At 50.6% G+C, this 17876-nt stretch overlaps 1 protein-coding gene across 1 annotated transcript in view; it reads left to right on the forward strand.

Annotated features, from left to right (window-relative positions):
- Positions 1–655: 655 nt before the first annotated feature.
- The window catches only part of PSMD12 (proteasome 26S subunit, non-ATPase 12), a 34110-nt gene continuing 16889 nt past the window's right edge, over positions 656–17876 (forward strand). The window contains exons 1-3 of the mRNA XM_077460646.1: positions 656–878; positions 5535–5594; positions 15724–15852. Of these exons, the coding sequence (XP_077316772.1) occupies positions 774–878; positions 5535–5594; positions 15724–15852 (294 nt within the window). The 5' untranslated portion in view covers positions 656–773. The remainder of the gene's footprint in view (positions 879–5534; positions 5595–15723; positions 15853–17876) is intronic.

The following is a 17876-nucleotide window of genomic DNA, read 5'->3' on the forward strand; positions in this document are numbered from 1 at the left end:
ACTGCAGACATAGTACAGGAGATGGTCAGAGACTGCAGACATGATACAGGAGATGATCAGAGACTGCAGACATAGTACAGGAGATGATCAGAGACTGCAGACATAATACAGGAGATGATCAGAGACTGCAGACATAATAAAGGAGATGATGAGAGACTGCAGACATACTACAGGAGATGATCAGAGACTGCAGACAAAGTACAGGAGATGATCAGAGACTGCGGACATTGTACAGGAGATGATCAGAGACTGCAGACATTGTACAGGAGATGATCAGAGACTGCAGACATAGTACAGGAGATGATCAGAGACTGCAGACAAAGTACAGGAGATGATCAGAGACTGCAGACAAAGTACAGGAGATGATCAGAGACTGCAGACAAAGTACAGGAGATGATCAGAGACTGCGGACATAGTACAGGAGACCAAATGCGGTCACTAATTACTCAGATAAAAATATATGAATAAACACCTGAAGACCATCAAGCATAATCCATAATTTTATGCCCATCCAGACACAGCCCCTCCCCTCCCGCCCACTATGACACTCTTTCAGTCTCCCCCCCACACCTCTCCCTCAGGACTCTGTCACTTTTTTTCCTCGTTGTTAATAAAGCTTGTTGACAGAAATCGTTCAGTCACTTAGAGAGGGTCCTTCTTCGGTCGGAAGTGACGTCGGCTCGGGCTGTCTTCCTCGGTGCCTGTACTCCCCGTGCTTTCCATTGTCATCCCCCGGGTTTTGTTGTGTCAGTCGGTGTCGCCGTTCTCCCGCCATGGCAGAAGACCGGGAGCTCAGCGAGGGTCGCATCGTCAAGATGGAGGTGGACTACAGCGCCACGGTGGACCAGCGGCTGCCCGAGTGCGAGAAGCTGGCGGCGGTGAGAGGGGCAGGCGGGGGTCAGGCTGAGTCACTCCAGCCCGGGGATTGTAGGCCGCACATGGCTCGGGCTGCCTGTCCGGGGCAACTACAAGGCCCAGCGTGTGGTAGGAGGGGGTGCAGGGGGTTGTAGTTCTCTCTGTGCTGGATACCAGAATCCCGGGTGGGTGAGGGGTTAGAACCTCTGACTTATATGCCCTGTGACACCCACACCCAGCATTTCATAGGAAGTGAGGGGAATTCTCCTAATGGGTGTCACAGGGACAGGAAGTGAGAGGATATTTCCCCAGTGGGTGTCACAGGGACAGGAAGTGAGGGGAACCCCCCCATGGGTGTAACAGGGACAGGAAGTGAGGGGACCCCCCCCCCATGGATGTCACAGGGACAGGAAGTGAGGGGACCCCCCCATGGGTGTCACAGGGACAGGAAGTGAGGGGATCCCCCCCATGGGTGTCACAGGGACAGGAAGTGAGGGGATCCCCCCATGGGTGTCACAGGGACAGGAAGTGAGGGGATCCCCCCCATGGGTGTCACAGGGACAGGAAGTGAGGGGATCCCCCCCATGGGTGTCACAGGGACAGGAAGTGAGGGGATCCCCCCCATGGGTGTCACAGGGACAGGAAGTGAGGGGATCCCCCCCATGGGTGTCACAGGGACAGGAAGTGAGGGGATCCCCCCCATGGGTGTCACAGGGACAGGAAGTGAGGGGATCCCCCCCATGGGTGTCACAGGGACAGGAAGTGAGGGGATCCCCCCCATGGGTGTCACAGGGACAGGAAGTGAGGGGATCCCCCCCATGGGTGTCACAGGGACAGGAAGTGAGGGGATCCCCCCCATGGGTGTCACAGGGACAGGAAGTGAGGGGATCCCCCCCATGGGTGTCACAGGGACAGGAAGTGAGGGGAACCCCCCCCCCATGGGTGTCACAGGCACAGGAAGGGAGGGGGAACCCCCCCCCCCCATGGGTGTCACAGGGACAGGAAGGGAGGGGGAACCCCCCCCCCCCCCCATGGGTGTCACAGGGACAGGAAGGGAGGGGGAACCCCCCCCCCCATGGGTGTCACAGGGACAGGAAGGGAGGGGGAACCCCCCCCCCCATGGGTGTCACAGGGACAGGAAGGGAGGGGGAACCCCCCCCCCCCCATGGGTGTCACAGGGACAGGAAGGGAGGGGGAACCCCCCCCCCCCATGGGTGTCACAGGGACAGGAAGGGAGGGGGAACCCCCCCCCATGGGTGTCACAGGGACAGGAAGGGAGGGGGAACCCCCCCCATGGGTGTCACAGGGACAGGAAGGGAGGGGGAACCCCCCCCCATGGGTGTCACAGGGACAGGAAGGGAGGGGGAACCCCCCCCATGGGTGTCACAGGGACAGGGAGGGGGAACCCCCCCCCCCCATGGGTGTCACAGGGACAGGAAGGGAGGGGGAACCCCCCCCCCCCATGGGTGTCACAGGGACAGGAAGGGAGGGGGAACCCCCCCCCATGGGTGTCACAGGGACAGGAAGGTAGGGGGAACCCCCCCCCCATGGGTGTCACAGGGACAGGAAGGGAGGGGGAACCCCCCCCCCATGGGTGTCACAGGGACAGGAAGGGAGGGGGAACCCCCCCCCATGGGTGTCACAGGGACAGGAAGGGAGGGGAACCCCCCCATGGGTGTCACAGGGACAGGAAGGGAGGGGAACCCCCCCATGGGTGTCACAGGGACAGGAAGGGAGGGGGAACCCCCCCCCATGGGTGTCACAGGGACAGGAAGGGAGGGGGGAATCTCCCTAATGGGGGTCACAGAGACAGGAAGGGAGGGGAAATCTCACAAATGGGGTCACAGGCAGTTACATCCGGGAAGTATTCAGTGTTTCACATTTTATGTTGGCCTTATTCCAAAGTGGGATAAATTTATTATTTTCCTCAAAATGCTACAAACACCCCCCATAATGACAACATGAGACGTTTGTTTGAAATCTTTGTCAATTTATTAAAAAATAAAACAGGAAAATACCCCGTGTACGGGCTCCCCCCCCCTCCCCCACCCCGTGTACACAGGTCTCTCGGGCTCCTCCCCCTCCCTGTATACACAAGTCTCTCGGGCTCCTCCCCCTCCCTGTATACACAAGTCTCTCGGGCTCCTCCCCCTCCCTGTGTACACAAGTCTCTCGGATAGTGGATCTTGTTCCCTTCTTCCCAGATGAGGGGGGAGCTTTGGGTTTCTGGCTCCCCTTCTTCCCAGGGGGTTTGTTGCTTGCTCCCCATTCCCCTTTTTCCCATAGGTCTAGGGTTCCTCCTCTTACAGGGTATGGGGGTGGTGATCTGGCTCCCCCTCTTCCCTGGTGGGGTTGGCCTGCTTCCTCATTCGGGAGGGGGGGGTTTCCCTTTTTGGGGTTGGGTTGTCCCTGTTTGTTCCCATTCTAATCCCCGTGGAGGAGTGTAGTTGGAGCCGACGTCGCTCGGGGTGGGGGGGGGGGTTGGAGGAGCAGCGTAATTGGAGCCGATGGGGGGGTGCAGCTTAGTTGGAGCCAATGTGGGGGGGGCAGGGGGGAGGATTGCAGTTGGAGCCAGTCTCTGGGGGGAGTGTAATTGGAGTCGATGTCTGGAGGGGGCAGGGGGGAGGAGCAGTGTAGTTGGAGCCGATGTCTGGGGGGCAGGGGGGAGGAGTTTAGTTGGAGCCGGTGTTGTGCCGTATAGTGTCCGGCCATCATATAGTGTCCGCGCCGTACTGCGCATGCGCAGTACGGAACAGACGAAGCTTCGGAAAATCTCCGAAGCTGAACGGCGCCTGCGCCGTGAGTGGAGGTGGTAGCCCCACCATCCAAGCGGACATGGAGTTGTGAATATTAGAGGGCCCCTTCGCTCGCCACGTTTCGGGCTCGGCCTCGCTGCGCTCGGCTCTTTTATATTCCTACTCTATGTCCACTTGGATGGTGGGGATAGAACCTGGACTCACCGCGCAGGCGCCGTTCATCGGCAATTTTCGGAATCTGTGTTGCTGTGTACTGCGCATGCGCAGTACGCAGCGGACACTATCGGATGGAGGACCTTATATGATAAGACACCGGTCTCTGGGGGTGAGGAGTGTAATTGAAGTCGATCTCTGGGGGGGGGGCGGAGTCCAGTTGGAGCGGGCCTCTGGAGGGGGCGGACGGAGTCCAGTTGGAGCGGGCCTCTGGAGGGGGCGGGCGGAGTCCAGTTGGAGCGGGCCTCTGGAGGGGGCGGGCGGAGTCCAGTTGGAGCGGGCCTCTGGAGGGGGCGGACGGAGTCCAGTTGGAGCGGGCCTCTGGAGGGGGCGGGCGGAGTCCAGTTGGAGCGGGCCTCTGGAGGGGGCGGGCGGAGTCCAGTTGGAGCGGGCCTCTGGAGGGGGCGGGCGGAGTCCAGTTGGAGCGGGCCTCTGGAGGGGGCGGGCGGAGTCCAGTTGGAGCGGGCCTCTGGAGGGGGCGGGCGGAGTCCAGTTGGAGCGGGCCTCTGGAGGGGGCGGGCGGAGTCCAGTTGGAGCGGGCCTCTGGAGGGGGCGGGCGGAGTCCAGTTGGAGCGGGCCTCTGGAGGGGGCGGGCGGAGTCCAGTTGGAGCGGGCCTCTGGAGGGGGCGGGCGGAGTCCAGTTGGAGCGGGCCTCTGGAGGGGGCGGGCGGAGTCCAGTTGGAGCGGGCCTCTGGAGGGGGCGGGCGGAGTCCAGTTGGAGCGGGCCTCTGGAGGGGGCGGGCGGAGTCCAGTTGGAGCGGGCCTCTGGAGGGGGCGGGCGGAGTCCAGTTGGAGCGGGCCTCTGGAGGGGGCGGGCGGAGTCCAGTTGGAGCGGGCCTCTGGAGGGGGGGCGGAGGCGGAGTCCAGTTGGAGCGGGCCTCTGGAGGGGGGGCGGAGGCGGAGTCCAGTTGGAGCGGGCCTCTGGAGGGGGGGGCGGAGTCCAGTTGGAGCGGGCCTCTGGAGGGGGGGCGGAGTCCAGTTGGAGCGGGCCTCTGGAGGGGGGGGCGGAGTCCAGTTGGATCGGGCCTCTGGAGGGGGGGGCGGAGTCCAGTTGGAGCGGGCCTCTGGAGGGGGGGCGGAGTCCAGTTGGAGCGGGCCTCTGGAGGGGGGGGCGGAGTCCAGTTGGAGCGGGCCTCTGGAGGGGGGGGGGCGGAGTCCAGTTGGAGCGGGCCTCTGGAGGGGGGGGCGGAGTCCAGTTGGAGCGGGCCTCTGGAGGGGGGGGCGGAGTCCAGTTGGAGCGGGCCTCTTGAGGGGGGGCGGAGTCCAGTTGGAGCGGGCCTCTGGAGGGGGGGCGGAGTCCAGTTGGAGCGGGCCTCTGGAGGGGGGGGCGGAGTCCAGTTGGAGCGGGCCTCTGGAGGGGGGGGCGGAGTCCAGTTGGAGCGGGCCTCTGGAGGGGGGGCGGAGTCCAGTTGGAGCGGGCCTCTGGAGGGGGGGGCGGAGTCCAGTTGGAGCGGGCCTCTGGAGGGGGGGGCGGAGTCCAGTTGGAGCGGGCCTCTGGAGGGGGGGGCGGAGTCCAGTTGGAGCGGGCCTCTGGAGGGGGGGCGGAGTCCAGTTGGAGCGGGCCTCTGGAGGGGGGGGGCGGAGTCCAGTTGGAGCGGGCCTCTGGAGGGGGGGGCGGAGTCCAGTTGGAGCGGGCCTCTGGAGGGGGTTATTATTGTTGGTTTCCATCCTCCTGTCCCCTATATGATAATTGTTTTCTTTCTCTTACAGGAGGGAAAGCTCCAGGAAGTGGTGGAGACGTTGCTGTCCCTGGAGAAGCAGACCCGGACGGTGAGTGCCGGTCATACCGCTGTGCCGTGTCCTTCCCGGACTGGATAACTGACAGTCCATTATCACAGAATGATGAGCTGACACTCTTTTCCAGGATTTCGTGCCTATACATCGATCGTTTTGTTTATTCCAATGCAGGCTGGTATCAGAGTACAGAATCATATACAATGACCTTTATTTATAATACACTTCTAGGCCTGGGCAGCAAGTAACTCCTCCTCCTTCCTTATGACCTCAATGTGTACCTTGTGATTGGCCCGGCGTTGTCACATGGGGTTCCCTCTAGGAACTCTGACCAGTCATTATACACTCGCCGGCCATTTTATTAGGTACACCTGTTCAATTACTTGGTAACACAAATTGCTAATCAGCCAATCACATGGCAGCAACTCAATGCATTTAGGCATCTAGACGTGGTGAAGACGACTTGCTGAAGTTCAAACCAAGTATCAGAATGAGGGAAGAAAGGGGACTCTGAACGTGCTATGGTGGTTGGTGGCAGACGGGCTGGTCTGAGTATTTTGGGGATTACAGAGAATGGTGGGGAAAAGAGAAAATATCCAGAGAGCGGCAGTTGTGTGGAGGAAAATGTCAGAGGAGAATGGGCAGACCATCTGTGTACACACAACACATCCAACCTTGAAGCAAATGGGCTACAGCAGCAGAAGATCACATCGGGTGCCACTCCTGTCCGCTAAGAACAGGAAACTGAGGCTACAACTGGCACCGGATCACCAAAATTGGACAATAGGAGGTTGGGGAAAAAAACATTGTTTGGTCTGGATTTCACCTCCGACATTCAGATGGTGGGGAAAGAATGTGGTGCATAGAGCCATCCTGCCTTCTATCACCGGTCCAGGCTGGTGGTGGCGGCGGCGGCGGCGGCACACTTTTCTGGTGGTCGGTTTCTTGGCACACTTTGGGCCCCTTAGTACCACCTGAGCATGGTTTATCACTTCCTGTTCTTGGGCCAAAACAATTTATTTTCTTTCTTCTTAACCACTTGCCAACCGCCGCACGCCGATGTACGTCGGCAGAATGGCACGGGCAGGCATAAGGGCTTACATGTACGTCCCTTGCCTCCCGCGGGTCGGGGGCCCGATCGGGCCCCCGCCCGGTGCCTGCGGCGGTCGGTATTCGTTCGGGAGCGATCCCGGACGAGGGGACGGCCATTCATTCATGGCCACCCCCTCGCGATCGCTCCCGGCGAATGAAATTGTCCGGTGACATCACTTCCTCTCCTGTAATGTAAACACAGGAGAGGAAGTGATGTATTCTCTCCTCCGTGTCGGTAGTTTTCGTTCCGGCACCGAGGAGAGAACATCGGTGAGTTGCACAAGCACTACACTACACAGTAGAACATGCCAGGCACACTCGCACCCCCCCTTTACCCCCCGATCACCCCCCAATTACCCCTGCCCCCCCCCAGTCACAGTGACACCAATTGCTTTTTTTTTTTTTTTTTTTTTGCATTGGTGTCATTTGTGACTGTAATAACTGTTAGGGCAGTCGCCAGTGTCACATAAGGCAGGGTTCACATTGCAGCGGTTTATGAGAACGAATGTGATTCGCACCGCACTGCAGTGCAAATCACATCCGATCTCTGTGCGATTCGAGTTCAGCCATTCGCCGCACCCGCCACACCCGCCGCAAATTCGCACGGGACCCTTTTTTTGGCCCGCAGCAGAATCGGATCGCATGGGTGTTCACACCATGCGATCCGAGTTTGCAGATCGCACTGCGATATGCGAACTGATCTGGGGGTGTCAGTAACATTTCACTGACACTCCCAGCAGTTCGCATAGGGCAGTGTGAACTGCCGCCGGGAGGCATGTGATGCGGGAACCCGCCGCGCATTTGTGGCGTTCCCGCATCGCTCCAGTGTGAACCCAGCCTAATAAGCGATCGTTTTTCTGATCGCTGTATTAGTGTCACAGGTGACGCTAGTTAGGCAGGTAGGTATTTAGGTTCGCCGCAGCTTTTTATAGCGCCAGGGACCCCCATATACTACCGCATAAAGCCCCCTGATTGCCCCCTAGTTAACCCTTTCACCAGTGATCACCATATAACTGTTACAGGTGACGCTGATTGGTTAGTTATTTTTTTTATAGTTTCAGGGCACCCGCCATTTATTACCTAGTCTCACTAGTGTACCCCTAAATTTAGGGGTGTCTACTTTCCAAAATGGGGTCATTTGGGGGGGGGGGGGGTTTGTGCCATCTTGGCATTTTATGGCCTTCAAAACTGTAACGCCCTTAGAAAGCCTGAAGGCGGTGCTTGGTTTTCGGGGCCCCGTACGCGGCTAGGCTCCCAAAAAGTCCCACATATGTGGTATCCCCGTACTCAGGAGAAGCAGCAGAATTTATTTTGGGGTGTCATTTCACATATGCCCATGGCATGCGTGAGCAATATATCATTTAGTGACAACTTTGTGAAAAAAAAAAAAAAAAAAAAAAAAGTTTGTAATTTTCCCGCAACTTGTGGCAAAATATAAAATATTCCATGGACTCAAAATGCCTCTCAGCAAATAGCTTGGGGTGTCTACTTTCTAAAATGGGGTCATTTGTGGGGGTTTTGTGCCATCTTGGCATTTTATGGCCTTCAAAACTGTAATAGGTAGTGAGGCGTGAAATCAAAAATTTACGCCCTTAGAAAGCCTGAAGGCGGTGCTTGGTTTTCGGGGCCCCGCACGCGGCTAGGCTCCCAAAAAGTCCCACATATGTGGTATCCCCATACTCAGGAGAAGCAGCAGAATTTATTTTGGGGTGTCATTTCACATATGCCCATAGCATGTGTGAACAATATATCATTTAGGGACAACTTTGTGTAAAAAAAAAAAAAAAAAATTTTTTTTTGTCATTATTCAATCGCTTGAGGCAAAAAAATAAAATATTCAATGGGCTCAACATGCCACTTATCAATTTCCTCAGGGTGTCTACTTTCCAAAATGGGGTCATTTGGGGGGGGTTTGTACTGCCCTGCCATTTTAGCACCTCAAGAAATGAGATAGGCAGTCGTAAACTAAAAGCTGTGTAAATTCCAGAAAACGTACCTTAGTTTGTAGATGTGACAACTTTTGCGCAAACCAATAAATATACAATTATTGACTTTTTTTTTACCAAAGACATGTGGCTGAATACATTTTGGCCTAAATGTATGACTAAAATTGAGTTTATTGGATTTTTCTAATAACAAAAAGTAGAAAATATCATTTTTTTTCAAAATTTGCGGTCTTTTTACGTTTATATCGCAAAAAATAAAAATCGCAGAGGCAATCAAATACCATCAAAAGAAAGCTCTATTTGTGGGAAGAAAAGGACGCAAATTTTGTTTGGGTACAACATTGCATGACCGCGCAATTACCAGTTAAAGCAGCGCAGTGCCAAAGTGTAAAAAGACCTCTGGTCATTGACCAGCAAAATGGTCCGGTCTGAAGGTGGTTAACCACTTTCAGACCGGACCATTTTGCTGGTAAATGACCAGAGGTCTTTTTACACTTTGGCACTGCGCTGCTTTAACTGGTAATTGCGCGGTCATGCAATGTTGTACCCAAACAAAATTTGCGTCCTTTTCTTCCCACAAATAGAGCTTTCTTTTGATGGTATTTGATTGTCTCTGCGATTTTTATTTTTTGCGATATAAACGTAAAAAGACCGCAAATTTTGAAAAAAAAATGATATTTTCTACTTTTTGTTATTAGAAAAATCCAATAAACTCAATTTTAGTCATACATTTAGGCCAAAATGTATTCAGCCACATGTCTTTGGTAAAAAAAAAGTCAATAATTGTATATTTATTGGTTTGCGCAAAAGTTGTCACATCTACAAACTAAGGTACGTTTTCTGGAATTTACGCAGCTTTTAGTTTACGACTGCCTATCTCATTTCTTGAGGTGCTAAAATGGCAGGGCAGTACAAAACCCCCCCAAATGACCCCATTTTGGAAAGTAGACCCCCTAAGGAAATTGATAAGAGGCATGTTGAGCCCATTGAATATTTTATTTTTTTGCCTCAAGCGATTGAATAATGACAAAAAAAAATTATTTTTTTTTTTTTTACACAAAGTTGTCACTAAATGATATATTGCTCACACATGCTATGGGCATATGTGAAATGACACCCCAAAATAAATTCTGCTGCTTCTCCTGAGTACGGGGATACCACATATGTGGGACTTTTTGGGAGCCTAGCCGCGTACGGGGCCCCGAAAACCAAGCACCACCTTCAGGCTTTCTAAGGGCGTAAATTTTTGAGTTCACTTCTCACTACCTATTACAGTTTTGAAGGCCATAAAATGCCAAGATGGCACAAAACCCCCACAAATGACCCCATTTTAGAAAGTAGACACCCCAAGCTATTTGCTGAGAGGCATGTTGAGTTCATGGAATATTTTATATTTTGCCACAAGTTGCGGGAAAATTACAAACTTTTTTTTTTTTTTTTTTTCACAAAGTTGTCACTAAATGATATATTGCTCACGCATGCCATGGGCATATGTGAAATGACACCCCAAAATAAATTCTGCTGCTTCTCCTGAGTACGGGGATACCACATATGTGGGACTTTTTGGGAGCCTAGCCGCGTACGGGGCCCCGAAAACCAAGCACCGCCTTCAGGCTTTCTAAGGGCGTTGCAGTTTTGAAGGCCATAAAATGCCAAGATGGCACAAACCCCCCCCCAAATGACCCCATTTTGGAAAGTAGACACCCCTAAATTTAGGGGTACACTAGTGAGACTAGGTAATAAATGGCGGGTGCCCTGAAACTATAAAAAAATAACTAACCAACCAGCGTCACCTGTAACAGTTATATGGTGATCACTGGTGAAAGGGTTAACTAGGGGGCAATCAGGGGGCTTTATGCGGTAGTATATGGGGGTCCCTGGCGCTATAAAAAGCTGCGGCGAACCTAAATACCTACCTGCCTAACTAGCGTCACCTGTGACACTAATACGGCGATCAGAAAAATGATCGCTTATTAGGCTGGGTTCACACTGGAGCGATGCGGAAACGCCGCGAATCCGCGGCGGGTTCCCGCATCGCATGCCTCCCGGCGGCAGTTCACACTGCCCTATGCGAACTGCTGGGAGTGTCAGTGAAATGTTACTGACACCCCCAGATCAGTTCGCATATCGCAGTGCGATCTGCAAACTCGGATCGCATGGTGTGAACACCCATGCGATCCGATTCTGCTGCGGGCCAAAAAAAGGGTCCCGTGCGAGTTTGCGGCGGGTGCGGCGAATGGCTGAACTCGAATCGCACAGAGATCGGATGTGATTTGCACTGCAGTGCGGTGCGAATCACATTCGTTCTCATAAACCGCTGCAATGTGAACCCTGCCTTAGTGACACTGGCGACGGGGGGTGATCACGGGGTTAAACCTTTATTGGGGGGGTTAGGGGGGTACATTAGAACTAAAGGGGGCTAACTCTAACTGCCCTAACAGTTATTACAGTCACAAATGACACCAATGCAAAAAAAAAAAAAAAATGACATTGGTGTCACTGTGACTGGGGGGCAGGGGTAATTGGGGGGGTGATGGGGGGTAAAGGGGGGGTGTGAGTGTGCCTGGCATGTTCTACTGTGTGTGTAGAGTGTTGGTGCAACTCACCGATCCGCTCTCCTCCGTGTCGGAACGAAAAATACCGACACGGAGGAGAGAATACATCACTTCCTCTCCTGTGTTTACATTACAGGAGAGGAAGTGATGTCACGGGGGATTTCCATTCGTCGAGAGCGATCGCGAGGGGGTGGCCATGAATGAATGGCCGCCCCCTCATCCCGGATCGCTCTCGAAGGAATGCCGACCGCCGCAGGCACCGGGGGGGGGCCCGATCGGGCCCCCCACCCGCGGGCAGGCAGGGAATTATATATACGCCCATATGCCTGCCCGTGCCATTCTGCCGACGTATATCGTCGTGCGGCGGTCGGCAAGTGGTTAAAGAGGGACTCCGCGTTTTTTTTTTTTTTTTTTTTGAAAAGCCAGCAGCTACAAATACTGCACCTGCTGACTTTCAAAATAGTGACACTTACCTGTCCAGCGCGCCCGCGATGTCGGCACCCGAAGCCGATCTCTAGATCGTCTCTCGGGTCCCGCCGCCGCCATCTTGGCTATGGGAATCGGGAAATGGAGCCTTTCGGCTTCATTTCCCGGTTCCCTACTGCGCATGCGCGAGTTGCGCTGCGCAATAAGGACGCTCCCCGCTGCCTCTGGGATCTGTGTGTTTCCCAGCAGGCAGCGGGGGACCTTCGGAAAGGGGCGTAATCTACGCCCCTTTCCGCAGAGAGCTATCCCGGAAGTGGGTGCAGATACCTGTACTGTACAGGTACCTGCACCCCCCCTCCCCCCTGAAAGGTGCCAATTGTGGCGCCGGAGGGGGGGAGGGTTCCGATGAGCGGAAGGTCCACTTTAGGGTGGAGCTCCGCTTTAAGGTAAAGAAGAGTTTTGGGTGGTCTTTTTGACACCCCCCCCCCCCCCATCTCAATAGAGGACCCGTCATCATTATTTCTATGACAAGGGATGTTTACATTCCTCGTAACAGGAATAAAAGTGATCCAAAAAATAAATAAAGGGACAGTATAAAAATAAAAAGTTTAAAATAAATAAGAAAAAAAAAAGTTTTAAGCGCCCCATCCCTCCGTGCTCATGCGCAGAAGCAAACGCGTATGTAAGTCACTCACACATAAGTAAACAATGTTTAAAACGTAACTCTAAATAGGGAACCTGTAATCATTTTTTTAAAGCACCGTAGTTTGCCGCCATTCCACGAGTGTGCGCATTTTTAAACCACGACCTGTTGGGTATCTATTTACTCGGCCTAACATCATCTTTCACATTATTCCAAAAATTGGGTTAATTATTGTGTGGTTTCCTTTTTTTTTTTTTTTTTTCCCTTTTTGTTCAATCATTAACCACTTCAGCCCTGGAAGGATTTACCCCCCCAACCTCCCCCCCCCCCCCCCCCATTCCTGACCAGAGCATTTTTTGTGATACGGCACTGCGTCGTCGTAACTGACAATTGCGTGGTCGTACGATGCTGTACCCAAATAAAATTGACATCCTTTTATTTTTCTCACAAATAGAGATTTCTTTTGCTGGTATTTGATCACCTCTGCGATTTTTATTTTATTTTTTTATTTTTTTGCGCTATAAACAAAAAAAGCGTTTTTTTTTTTTTTTTTTTTTTTTTAGAATATCCCTGAAAATATATATAAAACTATTTTGTTTTCTTCTCCGTTTTTAGGCCAATAATGTTTTTTCTTTTACATATTTTTGGTTAAAAAAAAAAAATCACAATAAGTGTATATTGATTGGTTTGCTCAAAAGTTATAGTGCCTACAAAATAAGGGATAGATTTATGGCATTTTTATTATTTATTCATTTTTTTAGTAATGGCGGCGATCTTTTTTTTTTTTTTTTTTTTTTTATCGTGACTGCGTCCTCATGTCGAACACATTAGACACTTTTGACACTATTTTGGGACCATTGTCATTTTATACAGCGATTACTGTATAAATGACACTGGCAGGGAAGGGGGGTTAAACACTAGGGGGGAGATCAAGGGGTTAAGTGTGTCCTAGGGAGTGATTCTAACTGGAGGGGGGGGAGAAGTGGGCTACCACTGACATCAGTGATCACTGCTCCCGATGACATGTAGATCATGTCACTAGGCAGAACAGGGAAATATCTTGTTTCCATAGGCATCTCCCCATTGTGTTCGCGTGGGACCCGCGGGCACACCCACAAGGCGGCAAATTTAAAGGGACATAAAAGTATGCCCATTTGCCTGTACATGACATTCTGCTGACGTATGTGCGTGCAGCGGTCAGCAAGTTGTTAAAGTGTATTTCTTTTTCTCAAAAAATTGCATTTGAAAGACTGCTGCACAAATACTGCGTGATATAGTATATTGCAACGCTCGCCATTTTATTCTCTATGGCCTTTTTTTATATATTCATTCTATCTATATGACAAAAGTAAGTACACCCCTCAGTGACATTTCTTCTCTCTTTTCATGTGACAACACTGAAGAAATGACACTTGTCTACAATGTAAAGTAGTGAGTGTACAGCTTGTATAACAGTGTAAATTTCCTGTCCCCTCAAAATAACTCAACACACAGCCATTAATGTCTAAACCGCTGGCAACAAAAGTCAGGACACCCCCTAAGTGAAAATCTCCAAATTGGGCCCAATGTTAGGGGGTTTGAAAGTAATTTTCTATCAAAAAAATAAATACTAATTTTAAACTTGTAAACAAAAAGTTCCAAAAAAGGCCGGGTCAGCAACTGGTTAATCACCGCCGCCTACCTGAGTCTTGTGGCTGACATGTCCATCCAGTTATGACTGCAATGTCCCCATCTTCTAGCCCAGCGGTTGTCAGCTCCAGTCCTGAGGACCCACTAACAGGCCAGGTTTTATGTATTACCTTGGGGGGAGATGCAGACTAGAATACTGCAATCACTGAGCAGTAGATGATCTGACCTGTGATGTATTTCGGTTATCCTGCAAACCTGGCCTGTTAGTGGGTCCTGAGGACATGAGTTGAAAACCTCTGGTTTAGCCGTTTGGACATGCTCGCGGGATGAGCAGGACCTGTAGTAGAGTCGTCCTGGTAGGCAGGAAGCCCTCTGTGCTGTGTGATAACTGATACGATCGGCACACAGGATAAAATCATGGAGTCTTGGCGGAGAGGACGAGAGAGACATCTGACTACATCTGTTGCTCAGCCATGCCCCCCGTGTCCCCCATCTTATGATGGTTCCTTCCAGCAGGATAATGCACCATGTCACAAAGCTCCAATCATCTCACCACTGGACAATGAGGTCACTGTCCTCCGATGGCCTCCACGCTCATCACGTGTCACCATGGACCAAAATCTCTGAGGAACGTTTCCAACACCTTCTATCTATGCCACCAAGAATGAAGGCCAAAGGGGGTCAAACCCGCTACTAGCAAGGGGGGACCTAATAAAGGAGGTAAAACCCACTACTAGCAAGGGGGGACCTAATAAAGGAGGTCCATCCCGCTACTAGTAAGGAGGACCTAATAAAGGAGGTCCAACCCGCTACTAGCAAGGGGGGGATCTAATAAAGGAGGTACAACCCGCTACTAGCAAGGGGGGACCTAATAAAGGAGGTACAACCCACTACTAGCAAGGGGGGACCTAATAAAGGAGGTACAACCCACTACTAGCAAGGGGGGACCTAATAAAGGAGGTACAACCCGCTACTAGCAAGGGGGGACCTAATAAAGGAGGTCCAACCCGCTACTAGCAAGGGGGGACCTAATAAAGGAGGTCCAACCCGCTACTAGCAAGGGGGGACCTAATAAAGGAGGTCCAACCCGCTACTAGCAAGGGGGGACCTAATAAAGGAGGTCCAACCCGCTACTAGCAAGGGGGGACCTAATAAAGGAGGTACAACCCGCTACTAGCAAGGGGGGACCTAATAAAGGAGGTCCAACCCGCTACTAGCAAGGATGACCTAATAAAGGAGGTCCAACCCGCTACTAGCAAGGAGAACCTAATAAAGGAGGTCCAACCCGCTACTAGCAAGGGGGGACCTAATAAAGGAGGTCCAACCCGCTACTAGCAAGGGGGGACCCTAATAAAGGAGGTCCAACCCGCTACTAGCAAGGGGGGACCTAATAAAGGAGGTCCAACCCGCTACTAGCAAGGGGGGACCTAATAAAGGAGGTCCAACCCGCTACTAGCAAGGGGGGACCTAATAAAGGAGGTCCAACCCGCTACTAGCAAGGGGGGACCTAATAAAGGAGGTCCAACCCGCTACTAGCAAGGATGACCTAATAAAGGAGGTCCAACCCACTACTAGGAAGGAGAACCTAATAAAGGAGGTCCAACCCGCTACTAGGAAGGAGGACCTAATAAATGAGGTCCAACCCGCTACTAGGGGATCTAATACAGTGGCCACTGAGTGTATGTCGGGGCGATCACTGGGCTTGTTTCCTCTGGTTCAGCCTTTGAGTGGAAGTGCGGTGGTGTGGGGGGTGTTGGAAGTGCGGTTGGGGGGGGGGGGTTGGAGTAGCGATATCCTGGGATGTAGTAGCACTTGCTGAATTATTTTCTTCCTCCTTGTCCTTCCTATAAAGCTGATTGTGTTGTGTTCTGCAGGCGTCAGACATGGTGTCCACCTCCCGTATCCTGGTGGCCATCGTGAAGATGTGTTATGAAGCCAAGGATTGGGACTCGCTGAATGAGAATATCGCGCATCTGTCCAAGAGGAGGAGTCAGCTGAAACAGGTCAGGTGACACCGTCCGCACATCTCCCCTCCCTGTACCCCAGATTTCCTATAGTCCCCAATCTGAGCCTTCATTCTCTTTGTACTTCAGTACAAACTTCCCGGCCTGTTTGTCCTTATTAACCACTTCAGCCCCAGAAGATTTACCCCTCTTTCATGACCAGGGTATTTTTTTTTTTTGCTATTCAGCACTGCGCTACTTTAACTGGCAACTGCGCAGTCATACAACTCTGTATCCAAATTTCATTTTATCTTTTTTTTTTTTTTTCACACAAATTAAACTTTCTCATTATATTTGATCCCTGCTGGGGGTTTTGTTATGCTTGTTTTGTTTTTTTATTTATCTTTTTCTGTGATATAAACGAAAGACTGAAAATTGTGAAAATAAAAAATATTTTCTACTTTGTTATAAAATACATATCCAATAAAATCTAATCTACATTTTATTTATTTAAAGCTGGGGTCAACCCATTGATTTTCAAAAAACATTTCTATTTCCTGCATACCGGGATTGCCAACTGTCACATTGGTTATGCCCTCAACCAAACTGTCAAACCATCCAATGGCCGCTGTCATAACAGATCACATGTGCAGCATCATGGCAGTTAAAGTTCAAACAGAGGCCAAGATGGCGGCTTCCTTGACTGACAACGATAGGAGGGTTTATTTCCACTTAAGGCTCCTTTTCAGACTACCGCGACTTTAAAGTCATGAGATTTCGCAGCTACGATTTCCGGGAATGTCCGTGTAAACTTGAGGTCTGTGGACCTCAACTCAAATCAAAGTCAGACCAAAGTAATCCAGGGACTACTATGAAGTCACACAGATATGAACGGTACTCATTGGAAATCGTGGGGTATGACTTCTCATGCGACTTTGCAGTCGCAAGACGATTCGTACAAGTGTGAAAGGGGCCTTAAAGTTGCTTTAACCACTTTACCTTCGGAAGGTTTTACCCTCTTCATGACCAGGGCATTATTATTATTTATTTAAAATTTTTTTTTTTTTTTTTCCTTTTGCTATTCAGCACTGGGCTAATTTAACTGGTAATTGCGCCCAACTATGAAATTTGTAATCTTTTTATTTTTTTTATTTTTTTCCCACACAGATACAGCTCTCTTTTAGTGGTATTTGATAACACCGTATTTTTCATTTTTTTTTCATTTTTTTTTTTTATTATATAAATGGAAAAAAAAAAAAAGTAAATTGAAGGAAACAAAAAAATTAAAATATTTTCTACTTTTGTTAGACCATTTATCCAATGAAATCTAAGGAGGAGATCAGGGATTTGATTTTTACAATGATGATCATTGTAACAGCAATATTTTATATATATATTATATATGTGTGAGTGTGTTACATTCATAACAGATGTGATTATGTGGCCACCAGTGCAATACAGCATCATCATATGACTGGAGACAGCTTGTTAAAAAAAAAAAAAAAAATGATATATATATATCATACTGACTGTTGAAAGCATGCTTAAAATGAAAAAAAAAAAAAAAAAAAATATTATATATATATACTTTTTTTTTTTTTCATTTTAAGCATGCTTTCACCAGTCAGTATCCCTGATCATCGCCATACCGGTCATATGATGATGCTGTATTGCACTGGTGGTCACATTATCACAACTGTTATGAGTGTAACCCACTCATGGCAATACAGAACATTGTTATTAGTGCCGGTTCACATGGTGGGGGGGCAACCCAACTTACAGCGTGACTTACCAAGGCGATTTCTGCGCCACTTTGAGAAACTCACAACACCTCCAGGACAGGAAACTGTGGCTTTGGCCGATCACAGAATAATCAGCTCTGTGGGAGGCAAGGGAGTTGCCTGGGTAAATTCTTTTTTTTAAAGTTGCTTCAATATAGATGGAGATCTGACTTGGAGGCGACTTCCATTGAAATCTATGGGTCCAAGTCGCCTGGAAGTAGTACAGGAAAGTAGAAGCGACTCCAGTAGTGTACATTAAGACGGCTCTCGTTTACTTCTATGGCACTTCTTATGTCCAGCAAC

Source organism: Lithobates pipiens, unplaced genomic scaffold (assembly GCF_037356315.1).
Source record: "Lithobates pipiens isolate NorthernLeopardFrog02 unplaced genomic scaffold, aLitPip1_a1.2 Scaffold_28, whole genome shotgun sequence".
Taxonomy (NCBI): domain Eukaryota; kingdom Metazoa; phylum Chordata; class Amphibia; order Anura; family Ranidae; genus Lithobates; species Lithobates pipiens.